Source organism: Hippocampus guttulatus, chromosome 12 (assembly GCF_054856545.1).
Source record: "Hippocampus guttulatus isolate MCC_2025c chromosome 12, RoL_Hgut_1.0, whole genome shotgun sequence".
Lineage (NCBI taxonomy): Eukaryota > Metazoa > Chordata > Actinopteri > Syngnathiformes > Syngnathidae > Hippocampus > Hippocampus guttulatus.
The window spans coordinates 11,814,150-11,841,062 of record NC_141272.1 but is presented as its reverse complement, the minus strand read 5'-3'; the positions used below and the strand labels follow the sequence as shown (position 1 = coordinate 11,841,062).

The following is a 26,913-nucleotide window of genomic DNA, read 5'->3' as shown; positions in this document are numbered from 1 at the left end:
CTCAAACTCACAATAACCTCATAGATGTGGACGACATGTATAAAGCATTACATGCTGACAAACACACACACACACACGCACACGCACACACACACAAACAGTTTTTGTGTGGCAGAAGACTCGGTCTTGTAATACGACACTTATGACGATCTAGCGTACAGACCAATTGAAAGAAAAAAACCCCACAAACAAACAAAAAAAATACACCCACGCATACATCCTACAACCTGTGTGTGTTGACACATGTGTGTTAATGTGACTCAGATGCACGTACGTTAGTTGCATGTAGGTGAGAAAGTCTGGAGTGCTGAGCTGCAGAAATGAACCTCTGGATAGCGGTAGTATTACAGAGAAAATGTGGCGATGCTATTTGAGCATTTTACCTCATTCACCATATTTGATTGAGGGATCAGTCACCTCGCCAGAGTGTCAAACCAATCTAGCTATAGGTGCTGTTTATAGGTTTTTACCTGGAAAAAGTTGTTTTGTGGTTTTTGTGACATCCCAACGACTGGCCTGGCATCGGTGTGTACACGACAGGGATCGTTTTAACCCAGATGTCATCTAAACTAAAAAAAAAAAAAGAATTATAATAATAATAATACAGTAATTATTGCGGTTAATGGTGGCACAGAAGGCGGCTCTCACTTGACTCGTACGGGCTTTAAGTTCACTCAGAGACGTTGACTGTATGGCTGGAGTTTTTAAATTGGAGAAAAACATGGTGAATGGGTAGCGTTATGACGTTCATCTTGTCTTCTTATTTGTTGAAATATGTTTGAGGTTTCTTTTTTTTTGGGGGGGGAAAGAAAAAACTTTTACCTAGCTGACAGCTTTGGCTGTCACTTCAGCCTTCGTCTGAGCTGTCACTGCTGACCGGGTCGGGACACCTTCATAATAAGGCTCCCCGACCCGGTTAAGGTGCACCAGCACGTCACCGTTGAAGCAATGTGTCACTATTGATGGTGCCATATAAGTGGCGGGCTTACATACTCACATGTTAGTTTGGTGCCGGCAAGGGGTTGGAGCACAGCTTAACCAATCAAAAAAAAGTTAACGCTTGAACAAAAAAACGTTATCCCCAACACAACACTAAGATATATTAATTCAAATAACTTCATTACAAAAAAAAGGCAAAGCAGAATCTCTGCCTCAAAGCTTGGCAAGGATCATTTTTTCCACAGACGACCGGTAGTTTACTCGAGTCACACACACTACTACTTGTGGAATTAAGTTAGGTTGATGGTGGCAAACCAGGAGGAAAGTATCCATATAAGACAGAATGTCCAATGTTTGGGATCATTTCAAACTTTAAAAAGGAAGATAAAGAGCAATATATACCACAACAGCACGTGCACTATCGCTAACAAAAGGTAACATATCGATGTTAGGTGGAGACATCAACTTTTAAACTGATATAGAGAACTTATTGTATTGTACTGCCAGGATACACACAATAATGATAAAATAAGCATGTGATAAGCACAATCGCGCTGCCAAAGGGTCAAAACTAATGTCAAGTCACTCAACATGCAGACTACCCAACCATACTCTCATTTGCTGTCACTCACCAGCACCTTACTTGCTCGTGTTTAATAATGCAAAATCATCAATCATCATTTTTCAATCCGCTTTATCCTCACAAGGGTCGCGGGATGTGCTGGAGCCTATCCCAGCCGTCTTCGGGCAGTAGGCGGGGGACACCCTGAACTGGTTGCTAGCCAATCGCAGGGCACAGACAGACGAACAACCATCCGCGCTCACACTCACACCTAGGGACAATTTAGAGTGCTCAATCAGCCTGCCATTCATGTTTTCACCCGGAGAAAACCCATGAAGGCCTGGGGAGAACATGCAAACTCCACACAGGGAGGCCGGAGCTGGAATTGAAGCTGGTACCCCTGCACCGTGAGGTCAACGCACTAATCACTGGACCACCAGGCCGCCTGCAAAATCATGGTTTATACAATACTCGATTCATCGGCGGGATGATCAGTAGAATACTTGAACAGCCCTCATTGGGATCTTTTCAGCAGTAAATAGTTTAAATAATGGAGCAGTCCTTTTGGTCATGATCCTGTCTCCTTTAAAGAAAACAGTCAATAAGAAAAAAACTGCATCTGCGTTTTACTTTGTGGTTTTAGAGGTGGTAGAAAATCAAATCAGTTGCTTTTCTTCCAGTCTATGTACTATGCAAGACAGTTGTGGCCTGTACGGGTCATGCTAAAGTGGGTGGGGATGGGCCGGTCTAGAACTCAGGCCAAGGAGGGGTTAATGACACGTCTTCACTAATAGCTCCCAGTGGGGCTATCTGCTGATTCAGACCCATTATGTCTTAAGCATTAAATATGTCTGTCGGCGACTGCTGACTGCACAACAAAATGCGAATCGGACAAAGGGTCATGGGACCTCCTCACCTCTGATTCTCTCATTGCCCTTCATCTCCAGCATACCTGTCACTCTGAAGAAAATTGTTTCAACTGCAATTAGTGTTAATGGGTCAGCCCTTCTAACCCTGCTTTGAATACATGTTCAACGAGCCCAACTCTGGCCTGAAGAAACGGTAAGTATAGTAAAATGACATGAATCTGGCCTCCAGTAGTGGTAGATCTGATTCATTTAATCAGACCTGAGTCATTGGAGGATGGCAATATAGGGTGTTTTAACCATCTATAAATCATCTTTGATCGAAACGACTGTTTGTTGCTCCCTTACAGCACCAAGGATAAAAAATGAGAATGACACTCCGCAAAACAGAGATCTCTGCTGTCAATAAAGATTCATGAATTATTCAAAGAGAATTTAAGCAAATGGTAACAAGGGCCCCCATCTCACAATGATGACAAGGCCGAGCTAAAATACGTGGATCTGCATCTACATTTAATAACTTTTCGCTTCAGCCAGGACATTTCCTCCACTCTTGCCTTAGTTTAAGTTTCGATAGGTAGGTTTTGCAAGAGCCTACAACAACAAAGACAAAAGAGCGTCAAATGAAAACATAACTACCTTGGCAGGAGTAAAAAATAACTCAATTCAACTTTATGTACATAGCGCTTTCACCAAATCTTAGGACCAAAGGGTCCAGGTACAGTAGACAGAGGCTAACGAAGAGCTACGTTACTTGCTAGCTGACTATTGCGAGCCAAACTAGCCGAGAGTTAACAGCCTTACATAAATCACAACAGTTGAACGACGCTCAGCGAAGCCAGCTGGCTTCAGTTTGCCTGTGGGGTTGTGCGCGCAGGACAGGACCTGGCAGTGCAGGTACAGAACGTAAATCCTTGCACACAATAAACAAAACACACATGTGCGAGTGTAATAGACACTAGACATATATACAAGTCTCTGGCCACAAACACACGGTGTGTATGAAAACGCTGACACCGAGCTTCTTTTTTAAGACCAAAGCGATTCTGTAAGGTGCAAACATGAGCAGGAGTTGGACTATTAAAAAAAGCCATTTGTTTTGGGGAGTAGGCGTTGAATGGGGTTTCATCAATCTTTTGCGGAATTATGGGGCTTGTAAATGTCAGCTTGCACTGACCCCTCTAATCAAACCGGGGTTGACAACAAGGATAAGAATCGGTACAGACTGTCCAGAACTGTGGAGACCTGTACATGATCTGACTAGGAACTAGCCTGAAAAGTTAGACTGACTAGGCTTAATCCACAAAGCCACGCCTTTCTGTAGAGTCCACTTCTAATGTGAACATTATTGCGTGAAAAGAACCTTCGGGAACAGCTTTACTATTGACATTTGAAGAAAAAAAAAAACAGTCTTCAGGAGGGTTATTTTAGAAAACGAAAACTAATGAAATACCTACATCTAAAATTGAGAAAACATCGTCGTTCACAAAATAAAATAAACATGACTTTCAAAAAAAACAATGAACTGAAACTACATATTACATTGATAAGACTAACTAAAATTAACTATAAATATAGAGAAAATGGCCGTTGTTTTCATTTTTGGTATGAATTTAATGCACGAGCCTTTGGAGTTGATTTTTAATTTATTTATTTCGATATCAGCTAGAAGAAGAGAAGGTTGAGAGTTGTGTATGTTTATGAATGTGGGAGAAAACTGGAGTACCCGGAGAAAACCCACACAGGCCCGCGGAGAACATGCAAACTCCACACAGGGAGGCCGGAGCCGGAGCCGGAATCGAACTCTCACTCACTGACTCACTCATTCACTCTCTATACACACACACACGCACGCACGCACACACACACACACACACACGCACACACGCACACACACACACACGCACAATTTAGGTACCGGTATTTACTTATGTTTTGGCACGCTACAAAGGGTTAAAAACAAACTAGACCCTTTTGCCCAACTTCAACACCATATACTATACTATACTATATAATATATATAATATACACTGTACAAGCAGGTTTAATACTTTGCACCAAGAATTCAAGCTACAAATCCAGTTTATAAATTGGCAACTTGGCAAACAAGACGTCTAAGTTTTAGTTTAGTTTTCGTTTTTTAAAAAATGTCTTTTTTTTTTTTTTTTTTTTTTTTTTTACAAGGTACAGTTTCACAGTCCGTAGACTTTGAATTACAATAAGTGCATGGCATAATACCGCTTCTAAAGTTGGATGCATACACGCATGCATGAAGACAAATTAAATAAAACTAAGTGTTTCAGAAAAAAACTAAAACAAAGCTGCCCTGAAAACTATCCATCCATCCATTTTCCGATCCGCTTAATCCTCACAAGGGTCGCGGGGCATGCTGGAGCCTATCCCAGACGTCTTCGGGCAGTGGGCGGGGGACACCCTCAACCGGTTGCCAGCCAATCGCAGGTCACACATAGACAAACAACCATCCGTGCTCACACTCACACCTAGGGACAATTCAGAGTGTTGCATTAACCTGCCACGCATGTTTTTGGAATGTGGGAGAAAACCGGAGCACCCAGAGAAAACCCACACAGGCGCGGGGAGAACATGCAAACTCCACACAGGAAGGCCGTAGCCGGAATCGAACCCCGCACCTCTGCACTGTGAGGCAGACGTGCTAATCAGTTGATCACCGTGCCGCACTCCATTTACTATTCTGAACAAATTAGATTTTTCATTTGTTGACTCAGGATAATCCAATATTCACTCATTAACGTGAACATGAATAGCGAACACAGATTTGGGGTACGAGTCCAAGCTCTACTGTTAACTGTGGTTTAATTTTTTTTTTTTTTTTTTTTTTGCAATTAAGAGTGTTAAAAAGTCAAATGCTTGTAATGTTGTATTTGAGGCTGAACTGAGTTTTGCGTTTTATCAACAGTGGTTAAAACATAAGTATGTTTTACCCTTGTGAAAATGTTATGATTGCAACTTTGACGCTATGATGGATTATTTTTATTTCCTTGATGACCTTTGGGATAAAAATTGTTAATGAACAAATGATACGCCGCCTCGGAACAGACATTCCACTGCTTTACCTTTATATAAACAACGACACGTTCTTGTAAGCGTTCTAATTCTTTTCCTCAAAAACCTTTCAATTTGAGTACAGGAGAACATAAAGCCACATGGGGTGGTACAGTTCCTCATCTGTTCAAGTACCGAGTATTATTCAGTCCACCACGGTAAATTTGCCATCTTCACACAACACAACAACAACAACAAACCGTCTTGAAGTGAATGAGTTCTACAAATATCCTGCACATAGGGCGGACCCTTGTGACTGGAGAGTGGCACAAGTTGGGAGCTTTGTCAATGCGAGGGAAAGAGGGGGGAGGGGCAAACTCGAGAATAGATAGAGCAGGAGAGAAAAGGTGCAAGGGAGTGAGCGAGAGACACGAGACAAGACACGGAAGGAGAGAGACAGAGCGAAAGGGAGGGAGGGAAAAGAGTAATGATCTGCACATGGTTTCATGCTGGAGCCTCAACATAGTAACCATAGACACATGCTGGGGCCTCATGGGACTCATCAGCAAGACACAGCTGTGAGCTGGACAGCAGAATTCTATTAGCACCAACTATGCAGACATGTGCTTACAATCTCTCTGACGCACACACACGCGCGCGCGCGCGCGCGCGCACACACACACACACACACACACACACTTTAGGTACCAGTATTTGCTTATGTTTTGGCACGCTACAAAGGGTTAAAAACAAACTAGACCCTTTGCCCAACTTCAACACCATGCCTATCAGGTTGAGAAAGTGTCAAAGAGGTAACAAATGCAAATCACTTGATCAGGTAATTACTTATAAGTCTACGATGTTGGCAGGAACTAAAAAGGCGCCTTGACTTCTAAGTTGAATTTGTTCTCTGACCACGCTCTTATTGCAAATCAACTCTGCTCATTGAAATTTCTGCTAGGAAAATAAAGAACTATAGCACTGTGTTGTTGTCAAATACAAATAGGACTACAGCTATTGATTAATTTAATCATCTATTAATCTGTTGATTATTTTGTTGATGAATTGATTAATCAGATTTTTTTAAAAACACGTTTTAATTTCCATCCCTATATTCCAAAAGAGGACATTATTTCAAAATTGACGGTGCAGAAAATGCACAAGATCAATTCATTGAGATTCAGTTAGTAGTGTGATCTGCAACATGTGAGTAAATAGGCAAAAAAAAAAGGAGAAAAAAAAGGATTATTGTTTTCCGAAGTAAAACTCAATGTTTGTGAAAGAAGTCTGCTGCCATAGAGGACAACAGAAATCATAGAATATTTATGGTTGGGAAATTGAAATTATGAGGATTTGGACGATCTTCCACATTGCACAAACATGCATGGGAGGTCGATTGAAATTGTCTAAACTGTCTTTAGGTTTGAATGGGAGTGTGAACGGTTGTTTACCTGTGCCCTGCAATTGGCTGCTGACCAAATGAGGATGAACCTGGCCTAGTGAATTGTTAGAGACAGCCCAACCCCTGACCCTTGTGAGGATAAGCAATGCAGAATAGGAATACTGGTAGATGGAAGCCAAAAGTGTAATATATTGTGCCTTTAAATGGCGTGGCCAAGTGAGTTTTTCTGTGTGTGTGTGTGTGTGTGTGTAATAGCAATACGTTTGGTTCCGAATAGCACAATCACTTGAACTTTTCACTTTCTTGGGAGCCATACCGAAGGCCAGTTTATGGGGGGGGGGCATAGCTGGCTGAAATAAGTAACAGAATGAATTATCTTCATTCTGTGTAGAAAAAAAGCGTAACATCCATGCTCAGCATGGATGTCAAATGGAACAGTGAAGTCTCTGAAGTGCACTTGTAACTCATGTCATTGTTTGCAAGTCAAGGGGTAATAAATAAAGAAAATTAATAGATTAATACATAAATAAATAAATGCTAAGAAAAAACCATCATCGATGGCTTGTAACTTAAATTGCGGCACTCTTAAAATTGAGGAATAATAAGAAACTTCTTACACTTGAAAAAAAGGGGGATGTTGATGACGTAGGTAAACAAATGCATGTAAATGACCAAAATGACCAAATTCAATGCTTTTAAGACTTCTGAAGACCTCTGCGATAGGGTCGGAATAGTCATTTTATTTTTCACCATTAAAATTGACTTGCACTGGGGCTAAGTGAGGTCCAGGAGCTGATTAAGATTAAAAAGGGGAAAAAAGCTCTCTGTGCATAGCAGCTGAGAGTCACAAAATTATTCAGTCCCAATGGGGGTTTGAGTGCCATTGTCCTTGTAAAGGAATCTTTTTTGATACAGCTCTAGTTTTCTCATTTAACAGGTCCAGTCTACGACAAATGCGGCCAACTGCGGAAACCAGACATTGTCAATGTCTATTTGGGTGCCAAGAAGTGGGACAAACACAGCGGGACACACAACCCTTTCTAAGCCCCAAGTCCTCAATACAGCGCTTAATGAACTCAGTGTTGGCAACAACGTTTGAAAAGATACAGCAGTTACAGCAGTTGCAAAAGTCCCATTATCCGGCAGCATTGGTTACCCGGTGACACCTTCGTTACACCCTTTCATCACTTCTTTTTTCTGCGAGTGTGACATGTTTGTTTAACAAGTGGCGATTGTTGTTTCGCCAAGAATGATGAATTTGCCAGGCGGGCTGAGAGTAGGGGGTTTGAAACAGTGGTGACCTGGAGGGAAAAAAAAGCAAAGCAACAACACAGAAATGTGAGGGAAGGAGAAACTGACATCTTTTATGTAGACCCAACCTTGGTGCCTAGGCCAACTTTACAGGATCTCTTGGACAGCCCACTCCCCCACCCCATCCAAACTCCTTCCAACGGCAGTCTTTTTCATTATGCCCTCCCTATTGGTTTGCAACAAGGCACGCCTTGAGCACAACTCTGGAGAGGTGTAAATACCGTGTCAACAAGTGCCTTTTACGAAAACCCGTGTTATGCACACGGGCACCAACACTTTATTGTTCACATGCTTGCAAAAAGCATGGGGTCAACCAACAGCAAAGGGGCAGAAACGGACACACGCGCGCGCACACGCACACACAAACGCGCGCACACACACACACACACACAAACACACACGCGCGCGCACACACACACACACACACGCACACAAACACACACACACACGCGCACACACACACACACACACACACACACACACACACACACACACACACACACACACAAATAAAAGCTTGTTTGCCACTCAAGACCAACAACACAAAGTCGGAACTATTATCTTAAACTTTGGCTTGGTGATAGTCAAGTCTCCATACAACAGTGTTGTGTCCAAGGACCGGCAACCCGAGGCCAAGGCCAAGGCCAAGGACTTGCCGCCGAGGCCAAGGCCAAGGACCAAGGACTTGCCTCCGAGGCCAAGGCCATGGACCAAGGACTGATTTTGAAACTGAGGCCTAGCCGAGGACATGTATAAAACAATGCTATCATACCACTTGGCAGGTCTTCATGATTTGCAACACCCCTCCATCATAACCCTTTGCACTCCCTAACCCTTGAATGAAGTGTTTTTTATTCAAAGAGTAGAACAGTCAGGGTACGTGTTATTTATACTGAGAAAAAAAAATCATATGGTATACATTTATGAATTAATGTTTTAGTGCAGTAGTTTCTTAATATGAAGTAAATCAACACTCAACAGGCATGACATGGCACGGAACACAAGGTGAAAAATGACTTTGCAGTCAATCACTGACTGCAGAAAAAGCGGTAATCTCTCAGTGATAATTTTACAGTTTGAGTTAAAGTATGAGTGCCATTATGGATTGAGAGAGTCCCAAATTTCGAATTCTGCAATGGTCCACTTATTCAATTGCATATGATGATAATAGAAACAACAACATATACATACAATGATAAACAAATGCTGCAAAAATTTAAATAATTCAGGAGCAGGCCTGAGAATTTCGGAAATTCATGGTAACTGTTTTTCGGTTCCGTCGGTTTAACCAATGGGAAACCACGATAACAAATGTTGGGTTCCGTAAACGTTCATCACGGGAACCCATTTTTCTATTTTGACTGATATTGATAATCAAGAATTCCGAAACTCAAAAGTATAATGTTTCAAGGGTCAATGTTTGAAAACTATGCATTAACAATGAACATTACATCAGCAGCTGTGTACTCCAGGTTTATTCCAAAAAATAAATGGATCAAAAACTGGTGTACTCATGTGGCATCATCAGAGTATTTTTTCCAATCTCACACTGCAAAGATTAATTGACTGGTAATCATTAATACAGGTAAGTATTGATGTGGCTTGACATCCTCTTCCCAAGACGATGCATGTGTAATCTACGATCAATTTGACGAAAGAATTTAGCACACGACATCATTAGTTCTACCAACAGTTAACGTTAGCATTACTACACCTTGTGACGAATGTTTTATTCATAAAGTTACCATGCTACAACCAGTAAATTATAGAATAACCAATACTGTTTCATAATATTTTTCACAGCGATTAGCCTACAAATCTAATGACCAATTTGCCTCGTAATCGTGCCTCGCGTCGTATCTCGCTCTTGCGTTCTGTGCATACGTCACAGGTGAGTTTAGTGATACGCCCTTTGGACGATTCATACGAAAAATCTGACAAGCATTCCCATTTCTTAAATATCGTAATTAGTAGACCTTGGTGAGTTTTTTTTCGCCGCCATCTCAAACTTTCATCCGCGCGATTCCTCAGTTTGCGGACTAAAATAACAACCCGCATGCGCACATAACGTCATCTGTTGCGTCCCCCCCCAACACTGAAAACAAAACAAAACTAAAGTAAATTAGAAGAAACACACTCACACACCACACCACATCACAAACACACATACAGGCGCAGTGAAATCGCGTTGATCACACAGTCAACTCAAGTGCGGTGACTTTTATAGTTAAACTATTTTTCGGTACCGTGAAAATGACGCCACGGAAACGACACGCTACCGGTAACGATTGTTACCGTGAAATCCTCAGGCTTGCCGTAGTTTTTTTGTTTGTTTGTTTGTTTTGACTGAGAAATTTCCTTGCGTCCCAAAAACGCACATTGTTTGGAACTGTGCGTCCCGTGGGAAAATTATGCGTCTAGGACGCGGGACGCAGAGGTAACGAGATGGCTGAATCTCTAACCATTCTCTGAGTACTACTATTATTACCACTACCACTAATACTACATTAATTAATATCTTCAACTTCACAATAATAATAATAATAAATAATTAAATCAACCATGATTTTAAACTATGTATTATCAATATTCATTATTCCAAACATGAGAAAGCATTCAGCAAACATAACTGGAATCGAGCAAAAGGACTCCAAATCCCAACGGCCAAACCCGGAAGTGAACTGCCGACATTATTGACTCCAGCTGTAACGCAAATTACCGTACTTGGTTCAAACAAACATTCTAGTGCGACCGCACAAACGTGACGACTGTTCAAAAATAACTAAATAAAAGACACCAGTTACAGAAAGGCTTTACACGCTATTTAAACTGCTGATCACGAACGCAACAAACCGTGATTGAAACTAACTGTGATGCCGCTCTTTATACGTTGCGCTCACTGATACCTGACAGTGGCAGACCCGCCCCTCTTAAAGCGCCAGAGTTAATCCATCAATATGGGTTTCCTTGGATGGAATTTAATAGATTCCTTCGTGATTTTTGCGGTCCTTATACAAGGGTTTCGAGGCTCTAATCCCTCATTGTGTCCGAGGACTGGCCATCCGAGGCCAAGGCCAAGGCCAAGGACTTGACTCCCGAGGCCGAGGCCAAGGACCAAGGACTTGACTCCGAGGCCAAGGCCGAGGACCAAGGACCGCCCCTCGGTCCTCTAGCCGGTCCTCGAGGCCAAGGACCGGCTCGAGGAACACATCTCTGCCATACAAGTACTAATAATTGAAACAATGTTTGCACTCATCAATTGAGCTGGCGGCATGAAAATGTGTTCCAAAGTGGACAAGGAGAACACACGGAATGAGTATGGCGCTCTGCTTTCTTCCTGCCAGAGAGCAGCCTCGACTCCGCCAAAAAGAAGAAAGGGGGAGTGCAGAAAGCAAGAAATAGCATGCAAGAGCAAAGACTTGTAAGGAGAGGGCACTTCGTAAAGTAAAAGTGGGGGAAAGAGGCGGGGGGAGTACTGTAGCCGGGGGGAGGGGGCATTGGAGAGGGAGTGAGAGGAGAACTGCTCTGCTGCTGACTCAGGATTCTCTTTGTTTGATCACACTCTCTCACTCTTGCTCTACTTCTCGGTTACACACACGCTCCCTAACATACGCTGCTTTTCTTTCACGTGACGTTTCTTTTCATCAAAACCATACTAATTATTTCACTTTGTGTAACTCCCTCGTGGATCCTTCTGTCCTGTTTTTCCAAGCCCTTATGTGTTTCTTTTCTCTTCCTCACCTCCCACAATAAAAGTGCCCATCTCATATGATGAAAACAGATAAATGTGCACCAACTAATAAATCTGGAGCGGTTTCTTTTGCCTTTTCATGCTCCACCAACAGTGGCTCACTCTGCGCCGTTTTATTCCCTTCCAGGAGTGGCAATTTCCAGATGTGGGTTGGCGGCTGGCATCAAGTCGCCAAAAAGCAGGTCAGGTATAAGCGCCCTTAATGGAAGACTTATTGGAGGGGAAGACAGGGGTGAACGCAAGCATGTCACACAGCATAAGAGGCTACATGGCTAAAAAAAGAGTGAATGCTGGCCCATGAACAGCGTTTACACCAAGTGGTTCAGTGCAGCGCAGTTCCCACTGTAGAGGTGAGGATGGATAATCTGTTTTTTAAATTTCCATAACAAGGTGCGCAGAGGGTATGGCTGTGTATGCAGCAGCAGGGTGCAATGCCATGAACTTCAGGGCTGTAACCATTCATCGAATAAGTCGAGTAAAATAGTTTGAAGAAAACATCTCAGTTCAGTTACAAATCTTGACAATGGGGGTGGGGGGAACTGCATATAGCAACGTAACAAACTGTACCGCTTGGTGGTGGAAGTAAAAAAAAAAAAAAAAAAAAAAAAAGAGGCAAGGAGAATAGGGTAGGAACATTTTGATGCTGAGCCATTACTAATACCCTAGTGATGGTGCAAAGCCAGGCTCACAACGACCTCAGGGGGAGCCCCCTGGACTTCTGAAGAAAAAGGGAGGTAGACAAGGCCAAAAGCGAAAGCAGCAGGGAGCGGTGATAAGCGGGAGGTAGACCAACACACCCTGACACGAGATGGGGGGGGGGGGGGGGGACATTAAGGGACTCCCATTCATCCTGAAAGAGGCAATCCCCTCCTGGTGAAGGAGGGTGGGTTTGTATGTCGCAGTCAAAGAGGGCAATTTGGGAGGAGAGTGTTGTAAATCATTCTCCACAGAGTCCATACAGAGTGGCTGTAAATGATTTAAAAAAAATTAAACTGATCTGAGGAAAAGTATGTAACAAAATGGATTGGATCAGAGTTATGCCATAAAAAAGCAACATTTTGCTGATCTTAATTTACTAAATAGTGCCATTTTATTTGCTGTTGCTTTGATTTTGTGTCCCCCTATCTCCTAGTGTACTTCTATATTATGCACTGATTTGCTTTTGCTAGCTGGAAGCCAATCGGCGCAGATACCGTTTTGTATACTGCAATTGATAGCCCATTCATTCATTCATATCCAAAAAGCACAAAATGACACAGCAATGTCTTCGTGCATTTGACTTGAACACGGTTCTGGATATGTGAGCAATTCATGTCATGAAACCATGACTGTGGATGGTATGATAAACAATGATTTCTCAGCCATGTGGGTTGCTTGATACGGTGCGAAAGTGTTGACTATGGTTCATATACATCATAAGAATCAAACATTCTTATCTAAAGACAGAGTTCAGATTAATTGTCAATTTATGTAATGAATCCAATTGAATGGTGGCTCAGAACCAAGGGATCTAAGGATCCTGCATCCATGTGAAAATGACAGTAAAGTATACAATTTCCCCTAGGTGTGAGGTGGCCAGAGTGGTGACCATAGAGTGACCTTTTTTTTTTCATGTTGCATGTAATTTTTGCAGTTTCAGACTTTGATGCATACGTCCCCACACATTAGTCATCGAAATGGCTGTGTCAACGTGCCATTATCAAATCCTGTATTATCAAATTCTGTGTGCAAAGAATGCCAGCTCTCCAGTTCAGCTTTGATGCCTCAATTTTTTGGGGGAAAGCAGTGTGAAAGGCATTTCAGTGAAGGCAGAATATTGTCCGTTCTGACATTTTACAGTAAACTTATTTCTACATTTCTTAATGAAGCGCATGATGAACATAATTACACCTTCAATATGTGTCCTTAATGACTTTCTAAACATATTACCAGTAACTATTCAATTTATTGTTAATGACTGTAATGGAGGTTAATATGTTCTGCTATTTCATGTTTCGTCGATTACATCTATGCTATCCTGTATACTATGTAATGGTTTTTGGGGGTACAGCAATTTCATTCCTAAAATGAATCCAGTTTCTCACATTGACAACTTCTGTTAAGCCCCCGCCACCTCTAGAAAAAAAAATACTAAAACAAAGAAATCACCAATCATGATAACAGTGCTCTAGAAAAACTTGAAAACAGCGCAGCATAAACGAATCAGAAATGGGGGGGGGGAGGGGTGACTAGTGCGTGGAGGGAAGGGGGAAAAGGGGTGGAGAGAGTATCGGGAAGGGGTTGGGGGTAGGGATGCAAGTAGGAGATCGCCTGGCACAATGACTCCTACTTGTTAGCCAGTGGCAGTGTCAGAGATCGTGACAGGGTCCAGACGCTAGACACCAGCTGCAGCGCCTCGTAAATAGACTGCTGTCTCGCAGGCACATTTGCACGGCAGCAGCGGCTGCGCACGCACGCAGCCAGGCATGCGGGCACATGCATATACTATGGCAGACACACAGACACTGACTTATTGTTTCTCCCCAATCTTGTTTAAAAAAATAAAAAATAAAAAGGGACAGTGGACCCTTTTGTATCGTGTCTTGTTAAACCTCCCGCGAAGAGAAATAAACTTCGCATGCCCAAAACCTCAACCAAATCCCAATTGAAGCCAACGAATATATCACAACAATCGCGCATTTACTGGTAACCACAACTTTGTGGGGGGGGGACGACAAAATCTCCTAGGCGCCTTGCGTTTGCTTTTACCTCAATATAAATTTGGTCTCTGGATGTGTGTTCATCCCCTGCCCCGCTACGCCAATGTGATAATAAAGAGGGGGAGTGAGGGGAGCAGAACTGAGCATTTAGGGTAAGAGAAAAGTGGAGCCGGACAGGAGGTGAAGGGGTTAAATATGCAGTGGCAATCCTGCTGAGCCAGCAGTTGTAGTTAAAGTGCAAGGTTTCATTGTATCAGATACAGAATGAAATTCCTTCCCATTAGTCATGCTAGTAAGTTAAAAAAAAAAAAAAGTTTAGCAGCTGCTTAACCCTTACTCCCTTACTGCACTATCAAGGCACGGCACCCGGACAGGTACAGCACATCTTTAGTGTCCGTGTTTGGGTTTAAACTCGCACCCACAATTATTGTGACTACATTCACACTGTACAGCACCATGATGGAGATACCTACTATTTTATTTTATTTTTTGATTCCCACTCCTTTTTCTGCAAGCCTCCCACGCCACGCTATAGTACACAATGTCTCAGAGGAGCTTTAGGGAGGGGAAGGCAAGCGTGCCCTTCCTCCAGTTCAAGCGGGGCAGAGTCATAATCCTCCTCCTCGTCCTCATCTTCATCGTCGGACTGCCCCAAGCAAGGCACAACATAGTAAGGCAAGCGGCGCTGCCGTTTGAAAATTACATCAACAGCCATAATTAATAAGAAGCTTAGGTGAGTGGATCATTGCAAAAATAACGCCATCAATTGGATTAACTGTTACCCGTGTATCGTTGAAACGGTACACTCTTTTGATATTTTGGTCTACACCAAAACAAATTTCATACAAGATGGCTTCCCTTGAATTATTTCATCAGATCAGTGCAATCATCTGGAGGTTTTTCCACAACCAACTGTAACTAAGCCCCCCCGCCCCTTTATTTATATATGTATTTATTTTCAAACGACCAAAAAGTAACATTAAAAGTATAAGAGACTTCCCCAAACCCCTCCATATATTTTCATTCTATGAGTGGTATTAAAATAACCTCTCCGAAACACCTTATCCTTTGAGAGAATATATATTTGTTGGCTCAGATATTCTCTAGCCTTTTTTTTTTTAGCACCGGATGCAAAGTTACCATTTGATCCTTATTAAGTCAAAGTGGAGAACAAAATGCCATGTGATCTGCGCACCAGAACACAGGTCGTTCTGTTTGTTTTCATGACAGCACGTCCAATGCAGCACACTGTCTTGACATCTAGTACATGTAAACTCCAAGAAGGCCAACATGTGCCGCGAGGGCGGCGCATGTAATGCAGTTGCTGGCCAAAATGCTCAACAAAAATAAAAAGGATTATCAGTCGTTGTGCTTTTCATTTTGCCTATTGCTTTATTTCCAGTTACCATGAGCGCCAGGTAATGAGAGCACAGGGCATAGAGCCTCTGTCGAGAGGAACATTGCACATGAGAGCAACAAGCCCTCAATGCAACACAATGCAAACCACAGCACACTGCAATAACAGGCAATGTGGCAAACATCGTGTGCACTTTTGGGCAAATTACTTATGCTGGTGACAAACAGGAATGCTATTTTGAAACATGAGAAGAGAATGGATTTTTTTTTGGGGGGGGGGGGGGGTATACAAAAAAAAAACTCTATTACATTGTCAATGTTTATGCATGGTCTCCAGTCTAAAAGAATGAGCCCGTTCTCATAAGAATTTTACTCAACATTTACTGTAATTGTCCAGAGTGTACACTCTTTCTCGTCCACAGTCATCTGGGATCGGCTCCCAGTCTCTGCGCTGTGACGCTGAACAGGATTAAGGGTATTGAAAATGGATGAATGGATGAATTGACCTATAGAATTAATGGAAAAGCGAGTCATTTCGAGAGGGAAAATGCCATATTGAAGAAAATAGATTTGATCTTTAGCCCCGTTAGAAATGGCAAGTATTGCACATGGTGTGCAGTACTTGCCATCAGATGCTTTAGTTAGCTCCTGTAAGTGAAAATGTCTTCTAAATTTCACACACCATCAGGAAGAAGAGCATTGTCAACAACCCTGGCAAATTTGAAAATAATAATAATATATAATAAAAATAAATCAAATATATAAAATGAAGCTTCACACTTCGGAAAAATCAAACCATCCTCTCTGCTTTGAAATGCTGTGCCCTTTGAATCTGTAGAACTACGCCCCACTCAGCTGTCAATTTTCAATCAAAGACCACTACTACGACTTGTAAATAGGGATACCACTTTACCTAGCATTTTTATTTTATTCTTCTCTTTTTTTCTGTTATTTATTTATTTTTTTTACAAATAAATACATGTTTGAGATGTAAATATATACGCGTTTAAGCCCTCCGACGGCTCGAATACATCCCATCAGGTAATTGTGAGGCATTTCCGTGCCACAACAACGAAGCCCATGCCAGCCCGGCCCCCACACTGGCTCCGTGCACTTGAGGCAAACGTCGACGCACTTTAAAGTTACCAAGCTTGTGGACTGTCCGAAAGGAAGGTGCATTTTCAAGGTGTTGCTATTTCCAGATAGCTAACTGCATGTCAAAACTGCACCGGATAAGCGCTGATACGAACTAAGGTGCTCAGGTTTATATATGGTGAAGGAAGCGTGGCTCATGCACACTGTAGTTCGCAGCTCTTGCACCTGTTTTCAGCAATTATCTTCAAACATGTATAGTATATTTAGAACAAACCGCTGAATTCAATTTATAAGGTCTTTCAATATCTGCATGATTTTTGTGACAGCACATGGAAGTCTATAAATTGGTATAATTCTTTAGAAAATCTACAGCCTCTAGAAAAATGTCATTCTCTGGCGAAAAAAAGACGCCTTTGTGTGTTTATGACTGCACCACTGCGAGGTTAACAGTCACCGAGGGTGGTAATTAAAGTATTTTCTGAATGATAGAGAGTATAAAATAAGTGGTCTTACCCCAGTTTTGTCACAGAGTCGCAGAGTGTTGAAGGAGCCCACGGCAAACACTTCTCCATCTGGAGCCCAGGACAAAGAGGTGACTGGGTAGTCATACGCCAGCGAGAAGTAAAGCAAGCGGCCAAAGCTGTCCCACACCTGTTGAAGAAAAGAGAGGGATTTGTATGGTGCAACAGCAACAAAAGAAAAGCTCCAGTAAGGCCCTCACCTTATATTTACAGTCCTCTCCTCCCGACAGTATGAGGTCATTGACTGAGTTCCAGTCCACTTTCAGAATGACCCCATCGTGCGCCTTCCACTAGAGAGAGACAGAGATCACTACTCCGCAATACTGTCATCACGCTGCTTGTAAAGAGCAAACAAGGAAATGTTTTTTATGCTGTATGCATGAGGGTTTTCTCTTTTTACGATGTGCAACAGTTGAGTAAGTCTTGACATGATCTTGATGTTTCGATGTTATGTTTCTTCTCTCGCTACACACCCTATGTCTTCCATATGTGTCTAAACGGCCCAAAAGAGGGGAAGCAACATAAATATTCATGGTTGTCTATGTTATTTGTGACTGTATGAGGTTGTAAAAATCATACTGAATGTGATGGTGGTCCTTTTGACTTGACTATGGATTACACCTTTTTATTAGGTGGCTGGTATATGAAAGGCTTTACTGCTGTTGGGTTCAAATCAATCCCAATTTGACCCGACTCACTAGAGCACGAACACTAGACCTGCTACAACGGTGAAACCAGATCCACGGCACTAAAATGACGGTGAGCTAAATCATGCACAAATATTGACCCCTAAAATGTAGCAATTTACATAAAGGTTTATTTGAGTCATTTTATAAACATTATTCAGTAGCGGATTTTAACCGATTAGTCGACTTCACTACTCCAACCCGACGTTGAATGCTTGATGTCAACTAATTGCTAATCACATGTTTTTGGCATTGTATCTTTCCATCAGCCAATCTTCAACTCACACATCTGCTGCCTTGGCCAGATTATAACACAAAGTGGAGTAGTGAAATGTCCGGCGAACAAGCCGACAGTCTTCAAAGGTCCACACAGGTCAGAGAATATGAAAATAAGGTTGTTTCTGGGCGAGAACATCACTTTCAAATGTTATACCAGAAGCTGGACCGAGGAACTAGCGATGAGGGACTAGAGCAATGGTACAAAGTGAAGCTCCAACTGTCACTCCAAAATTTTATGACCAATATGCACGGGCACACGATGTGTGCTAATGACAGCTTTATTTGACCTAAAATTTGTATTACATACAAACACCCATCAACATTATGACACGCGTGTTGCATTACAACACCTAAATCAGTGTATACAGCCAGCCTATGCGTGGAGCCCAGTAGCACGGGCACTTGCAGATTATGCAAGTCTATCCACAAATACAGTAAGAGTACAAGTGAAACAGAAACAGTGACAAAGAAAAATGCAAAATTTAGTACTACAACTCGATTCATCTTAATGGTGAGTTGAATTTGTAATCCTTTTTTTTTTTCTCCTGTGCCGCTCAATCGAAATGTCTTTCTGTGGAACGGCTCAAGAGGCTCAAAAAAGGTCGGGGACTCCTGTAGTTCAATGAAAAAATATCAATGACATCATCGATTAATTGACTTCAACTGGGCTATCATCACATTGGCATCGACTACGAAAAAAAAATAAATCTGTAATCGTTCAATTCCGAGAGTGCAGCATCCAGTTGTGTGCTAAACATAAAGTATGTATGCATATGTGGTTGTTATGATGTTACATCATCTCCAACTGGCAAGGAATTGAAATACTGTAATTAGTACTGTATATCATCGGTTGGCACCTATACGTTTGTTAAATTCCAAATTGTACATTCAAATTCAAAAGTATCACGATCTCTCAAAAGTTCCTGAAGTCCTTTTCAATGTTGATCAAAGAGATATTTGAAGATTGTGTACCTGTATGACTTTAGCGCTGGGTTGCAGAGGTTTTATGACCAGGTGTCGACCTGATGTATAGAGGATCCTCTCGGAATCTGGGCCCCATACCACAGAATACACGGGAGACCCTGTAAGAAACACAGAAAATTACCTTTTTTTTGCATATTTTCAACCTAGGAAACACACGTGACTGAGCGAATTCACATGCATTTACAGTATGCATGCATACATTTCTCCTGCTGTATTTGAGAAAAGAAAATGTCTCTCTCTTAGGGCCACAACAGTGATGAGCACACTTCTCAGAAGCCATTCATCACTTTCCGTCAGGCTTCTCTTCATCATTCAGCATATAGAAGGCACAACAGCTGTGCAAAGCTGCCTAACCTCTGCAGAATAAGCGCAAGAGTGTGTGTGCGCGTTTACAAGTTGGGGCTGTGGATACGCACGTGTGCAGTGCGGGCTGACATTTAACCCTGCTCCAGGTGCATGCGGTTTCTCACAAATGCAAACCGATCACATGATCTAAACCCGACAAAAAGGAACAAGAGGGGGTTGAAACAAGCTACTAACTCCTGCTTGTTTGAAACGTATTGTGAGAGAGAAAAAAAAGGTCAAGACAAACAGAACAATGTACCACAGTTTGCTCCTTGCGCAAGTAGGTGTGTGTGTGTGTGTGTGCGTCTGTGTGCGTGCGCGCGCGCATACTTTTGGGGCTCTGAAGTGCAGCAACACCTGCAGTGATCTAAGAGCCATGTGGACGAAGGCACATCTCTGCAGCGGTGCGTCTCTAGCCAGGTGTTTAAAACATCTGTGGCTCTGTTCAGCATCTCACTACCCAGCAGCTCATGCTTCAAACAGCTCCTTAAGGGGGGGGGGGGGGGGGGGGGGGGCAGAGGGGGAGGAGTTCCTATATACATTCTGGATCTGAATTGGCCATTTCCCCTGGCCAAGGATTTCCACAATGCCCGCCATTCAATAGGAGTGTGCCATCAATTTTCCCAAAAAAGGCCTCCTACTATTCATAATTAATAAACCCAAAAGCCCAACTGATCAGTTAACAAGTGAGCCAAGTGTAATGAAAACCAGATAGATGGATGTCATTCATTGGTAGTCTCTAGGTGAGGCTTTTAATAAATCCCAGCAAAGGTTTGAAACATTATGATGCATTAGTGAATACAGGAGTGGAGGATCGAATCAACATCTGACCTTGAGTGGAATTTTTTTTTTTAAACTCTGTCTCAAAAGACACACAAAAAAGAAATCTTATGAGACTTAAGCTCAGTGAGCATGAACTACAGGTGTGTGACTATGACCGGAGAAGAGGAAATGGAAGCTATCGCAACACAGGAAGGGGGTTCACTAGTCTCGACCTTGGCCACTCAGAACAATATGGCTAACGTTACATCAATAAGAAGAAGAACGGAATGTACATTGGCAATGTGGTGCACTCATGCGGATAACACGTGTAGATTTGATGGAAAAAACAAACAAAAACAAAGAACGTTTCGGCAATGCTGCAGTCAAAACGTGTCCATTTGTGTGAGCAATGTTATATCACATTTTTCTAAAATATACATTAAGATGATTTTACATATTATGGTAATGTGTTGTTTGCTTTCAAGGAGTCAGTATTTAAATCGTTTTACTGCAACATCGAGGCATTTGTCCTTAAGTGTTAGCATTAAGCTAGCGCGAGCAAGACGAAACAATACTCGATTTTGTGTATGTTCTTCTGTAAACGTCAATTGGGAAGTGTCGATAAACAGCTTGAACCAAGCGCTTGTTGACCCTTTTTGAAAGACTGTTTGCAATTTGTCAAACAGCACACCACACGCTCCGGGAGGACAGATTAGTCTGGTGTTCAAAAGGCTATCAAATGAAGACACATAGTATTAGCACAAATAATGGTCGTGATGCACCAATACTGGTAGCGTATTGGTGCATCGCTACTTAAAACGCTTCTTGTACAGTAAATCAAGGTTTTCTTATGCCAAGAGTTTGACTTTAGAACTTAAATTATATTGATTTACATTGTTGCCTATGGGGAATAATTATTTTGAAATACAGCATGGGAAAAAAAAAAATCAGTCGCCGGCTAGCATACCAAAACAAATCAAGTTCAACCTTTAGAGTTCGACAGTAAAGAGCAAAAGGCTGAATGTATGTGCGCACGTGCCTAACGTGAGCATAGTCAAGGAACGCCAATTAATGGCCAACTATTTCCTCCCTGATTGCCTTTTAGAATAATATGTTTGGGTTAAAAAGCTGATGGCAAAAAACTGCTTTAAAATGACAGAGGGGCGAGTCAAACAGCAGGCAGCTGTGCAAGAACCTGCAAAAATAGCCTGCTGCCATGCCATAATTATTGTCTTTAAAATTATCACTCTTCAAATAAATGACTACCATATTTTCCGCATGATAAGGCGCTTTGGAGTATAAGGCGCACCTTCAATGAATGGCCTATTTTAAAACTGTTTTCAAATATAGGGCACACCGCATTATAAGGCGCAAAGAATAGAGGTTACAATAGTGGCGGCAGATACGTTACGCATCCACTAGATGGAGCTATACTAAAGGGAATACAATACAATACAGCTTGATTTATATCCAGCTTAATCTAGATAAAATTTTTAGTTCATTTGAGTTAATTATGACAGCTGCATTTTTAATTAGATTAAATATTTTAATCGTTTGACAGCTCTAATATATATATATATATATATATATATATATATATATATGTACACACATACGTGCGCGCGCACACACACACCTGGCTGATCACGCATGAATTAGTTTACACAAAATGCTATTCAAATACTCGACATTCAATGATTAATCTTCCTTTTGTGTGCACACGTGCACCCTTTGTGGCTTCTGTTCTCGCCGAAATTTCGAAATCTCCGAGATATGGCGAGCCCATGAGAATGCGAGGCGAGGGTGTTACTGTTGTGGCGACGCCACTCAAGCTAAGCGGGCCTCAGCAGTACATAGTCCGCTCGCTTCTCTCCGCTGTGCGTGCTTCAGCTCAAACATGTACACAAGCGCGTCTTTTGATTTCAACCAATCAGCGCCGACACAACCGACGTCACACACGACAACAGCTATGCTGTTAGCCGAGACGACACTCAAAGTCGGACGGACGGACACGTTTTTCTGCCAATCTGTGTTTTCCCTTTTTGTCCAAATATATTTTTTACGACAACTGTCTTGTCCACGATGTCTTTTATTCGTTCCACTGGGGTTTAGCAAGTGTGTTTATAAAGAGACGAAAATCTCTTTACTGTTACTAGTGTTTGTGTCTCAACATGGCTATGCTCGTGAAAGCAAAACAACGAACTCAAACGCGTCTTCGTTCAATGTTGTCAACTAATATCCGGATTAATTTTAGGCAAATTTTCCTCAATTCTCCAGAGACATTTTCATAAAATTTTGAAAAACCCGGAATACCGGAGGACTTTCATCTCTGATCAATGAAATCAGATTATTGATCCATATATAAAGCGCATCAGATTATAAGGCGCACTATCAGCTTTTGAGAAAATTGAATGATTTTAGGTGCGCCTTATAGTGCGGAAAGTACGGTAATTCGACACATCTACATTCACTATCTTTACCTTGGGTGGCTAGTGTCGAACGCAGCATGCCACTTTTGGACCAGTTCTTGATCTGCCCATCTTCTCCAGCTAAACGGATGTTGACATTGGAAAAAATAGGAATTACATATTTCAACATTCCACTCTAACATTATACCAGGTTGATGAAATACACAGCATTGGATGGAAATCAGTTGTTAATCCTGTTTTATCTGTTACCTGTGATGAGGGCAGTCCCATCATGGTTCCACCTGCCTGCTAAAACGGCTCCTTTGTGCGCCTCAACACTCTTCTCAATGCGCCCGGTCTTGGACACAAGGTGGAACTTCCCTGCACAGACAGTGGTAAAGGCCAACGTTAAGGTTGGGTGCGCACAATTCTTACTCAAGATCGAGATGCATGAAGAAATTAAATGGGACTCAGGCAAGTAAATGAGTTCAGTTTTATTTTTCTGAGTGGTTTTATATTTTAAACAAAAACAGAAGCATGGAAGATTTTATTTTCTCCAGGCTAAGTGACATTGAAAGCATATACGAGTGGAATTAGAGTTGGTTGATCAAGGGATTTTTTTTGGTGGGTTCATGGAAATCATGATGAAAGCCGTGAACCAAAAATGTACTTTGTGGCATTGTGTGCTCACAAATTCTAAGTTTTATATTATTTCCAATGGCCTTAAATTGAAAATAATCATATCACTGCACTCATTTCTAAATTTGGACAAAACTGCACAGTGTTACTCTTTTTTTTTTAAATAACAAAAAGCAGTGCACATTATTTTGATTTTCCTCATCTCGGGATGCATCATAGCTAAATTGTTTCTGAAAGCGAAATATTTTAGTTTCACTGCTTCATAAAAACACAAACACTTTGCTCTTCAATGACTGCCATCAAGACTGTGTGGACAAAAATGGCCATTTACCAAAGAATTCAGAATAAATGTGCAAAGTTGAGAATAACTGCAAATGCATTATTTGATATTTCAACAGTGTAATGATAACTTGTTGGATATTTTATCCAAATTCAAAAAAATAAAAGTGATACTGAAACAAGGACAGAAAGAAAAATGAAAGCTGCAACAGTAAATACGAGGATAAAATGAGTTTTCATGACTCACTGGTCTGCCAGAGAAAATTGCTGCCTCAGTTTGGGGGTGTGCTTATGCAACCCGACACTGTTATTAGTATTCTGACCACATGTTGCCTGACATAATAGTACATCCACATTCTGTGTTTGTTTCTAATACAGCCTGACGACAGGCAGTGCTTGTTAAGTCATTTTACGATACGGCTCAACACAGAATTAGCACTGCAAGCAAAATAAAAACATCGACCCCATGAGCATGCTTTCCTCACAGTCGAAGTGTTTGAGATTTGAATTTCGACTCTGGCCCTTCGATGGAGTTCCCAGTGCTTGTGTGGGTTCTCTCCAGATCTTCCGACATTCTAAGATCCTACATCAGAGGTTAATTCAAGTCTCTAAATTTGCCCTTAGGTGGCAATCTGAGCAGAAATGGTTGTTAGTTAATATGTGCCCTGGGATCAGGGATGGGAAACTGACAGCCTACACTCTAAGTAACACCTCAAAAAAAGAAATATATATATATATATATATACTGAAATATCCTTCGAAATTGCTGGTGAACATTTAACGTATGTTTTCTAAGATTAAAATGGAAAAAAAATGAAAAAAATAAATATGAAAAAATATTTTTTAAAAAGAAAAGTAGATCTGAGAATATGCACATCCATCCAAACCGCAAGTACATAGAAGTCGACTGTAGTCTTGAGTTGTAATATCACCATTCACCAATTGATGGTAGACACGGCTGAGTTGGACTTAGACCTGGTCTTATGCAGCCCGATACTACAACGTGAGTAGACCTAATAATATTTTGCAGATTTGGAATGACATGCAGTACAAACGGAGCACCGCAATAATATAACATTTTCAGTAGCTCACTGAAATTTTTGTGAAAAAAATGCACAAAATGAGTTCTTGCACTGAATGTTGGTTTTACTGTTAAGCAGTTTTGTGCAGTCCTTGAATGATAATTTATTTTGTGCAAGACAGCCCTTTGCGCTGAAAACCCCCCAAAACAATACAGTATGTTGGTTATTTTGTTGTTTGCTTCAAACCTTTTGTTTTGGGGTTGTTAGTGGATGCTTTATACATGCATTATGAAAAAAATGTAATATATTTAGACTCCACAATTTCCATGTGTGCATGTATTTTGTCTATATTTACAATGTCATTTTTGTCATACAATTGGTTAGGAAGTGCGTGGTCCTATGTTCCTGCTCGCAGTAATACTGATTCAAAATTATGGAACCCTCCAGCAATTAACTTGCCCATCCCTCAGTTAAAATTGACAAGGCGACTCCTGAAGGGCGTACCACTCCTTTGGCTCAAAGTCTCCTGGAATGGGCTGCAGCTCACAAATGAGGACTGGCACTACACAAAACGCATGGATGGTTGAATGCTGCACTTATATATTTTGATCAGGGATGGCAAAAATTCAGAAACAAATGGAAAAACACTTGAGGCAAATCGGAAAACACTTTCTCAAAAAATTTACCAGTTAACCTGTGTAACTGAAATAAATTAGGCAAAATATGAATCGGCATCATGTTGTTTCGCATGTCTCACTTCCAGTTCTGAGGTTCAGGGTCCAAATCTCAGTTCCAAATTTCTGTTGCAAGATTTGCAACTTCTCACAGTGATTATATGGCTTTTCTCCAAATACTGCAGGCTCCCACAAAAAGATGAATGGCTGGAAAATTTAAAAAAATAAAAAAAATAAAAAAAGACTTGCCATCAGTGCTGGTCAGAACAAAAATCTCAGCCGGTGTTTGCTTCTTGCCCCCAACCGTCTTGGGAAACCAGTGCAGGTCAATGGGGTAGAAGTCCTCTGGCAATTTGACCACCAGACTGGTCTCGCTGGTCAGAAGGTTCCACCTGAGGATCTGGTGGTCTTCACTGCAAGAGTACAACTCATCGGCCGTGGTCCAGCCAACGCAGCTTACTAATTCTTTATGTAAGATACTATTCAGGAAAATTGTCAAATCACATTAGTAGAGCATATAATTGATGTTCGGAATCAAATTAAGTAGTCACGGGTGCATTAGGACCCATTTTGGCGTTGTTTAAGCATAATCAGAAAAAGGATATGTTTAGGTTCCTTCAGTAGCGATGTTTTCAATCGCATTGTAGACGTCTGTGTCGTTATTCCCCGTGAAACTAGTCAAGGAAGACAACATGTAAAGACAGCATGCTAACTGTCACGGCACGATCATACATTAGCACGCGATTATCCATTTATCACAAGAACATGTAGGAAAAAAGGCGCGAGGTAGTTGCTGTCGTGCAATTGCTGTGTTGACAGTGGACGACACCGGCGTAGTTGCTATGTTACCTGCCTCTGTTGCGAATACCAAATCCTCTTATGTCGGTGAAGCCTCGGCTGTGACGTGATACTAACGTTGGCGCGGTCCCGTTTAAAATGGCATCGAGAGGGTTAAATATGTCACCGAAGACAGCAGTCGATCCCCGAGTCACAAGTAGTCCAGAAAAAAAAGTTGTACAGTCAAGAGGAGCTTTCTGACTCAATTTGCTATCGTCTTTGTCAGCAGCCATTCATCTGGCTCAGTTTCACGTCCTGAAATCTCGCGAGAGTTCAAAATGACTTCCTTGACAACGGACATTTCGAAAAAGTGACATATACTATTTATCTAAAATATATGCATTTAAATTAGAGTTGAATACACGCGTAAAAAACGCACGTAAAATAATAAAACATAAGTGTATGGGGTGTAGAAACGACTGGGGTGTTAACTTTTGGCTCACATAAACAAGCGAACATTTCAACGTAAACG

The 26,913-nt window shown here is 41.6% G+C and overlaps 1 protein-coding gene across 3 annotated transcripts in view; it reads right to left on the bottom strand.

Annotated features, from left to right (window-relative positions):
* ift80 (intraflagellar transport 80 homolog (Chlamydomonas)) overlaps positions 1–26,913 on the bottom strand; it is a 50,668-nt gene that overhangs the window by 13,723 nt on the left and 10,032 nt on the right. The window contains exons 1-8 of one of the 3 annotated variants that reach the window (XM_086125098.1): positions 26,454–26,687; positions 26,212–26,278; positions 25,854–26,077; positions 23,261–23,371; positions 23,063–23,131; positions 19,464–19,573; positions 17,727–17,816; positions 17,519–17,656 (exon numbers count right to left, since the gene is read on the bottom strand). In XM_086125098.1, the coding sequence (XP_085981224.1) occupies positions 17,519–17,656; positions 17,727–17,816; positions 19,464–19,573; positions 23,063–23,131; positions 23,261–23,371; positions 25,854–26,077; positions 26,212–26,246 (777 nt within the window). In that variant the 5' untranslated portion in view covers positions 26,247–26,278; positions 26,454–26,687. Of the gene's footprint in view, positions 1–17,518; positions 17,657–17,726; positions 17,817–19,463; positions 19,574–23,062; positions 23,132–23,260; positions 23,372–25,853; positions 26,078–26,211; positions 26,279–26,453; positions 26,688–26,913 lie in introns of those variants that run through there. The other 2 variants (XM_086125099.1, XM_086125100.1) reach the window with 2 other exon arrangements.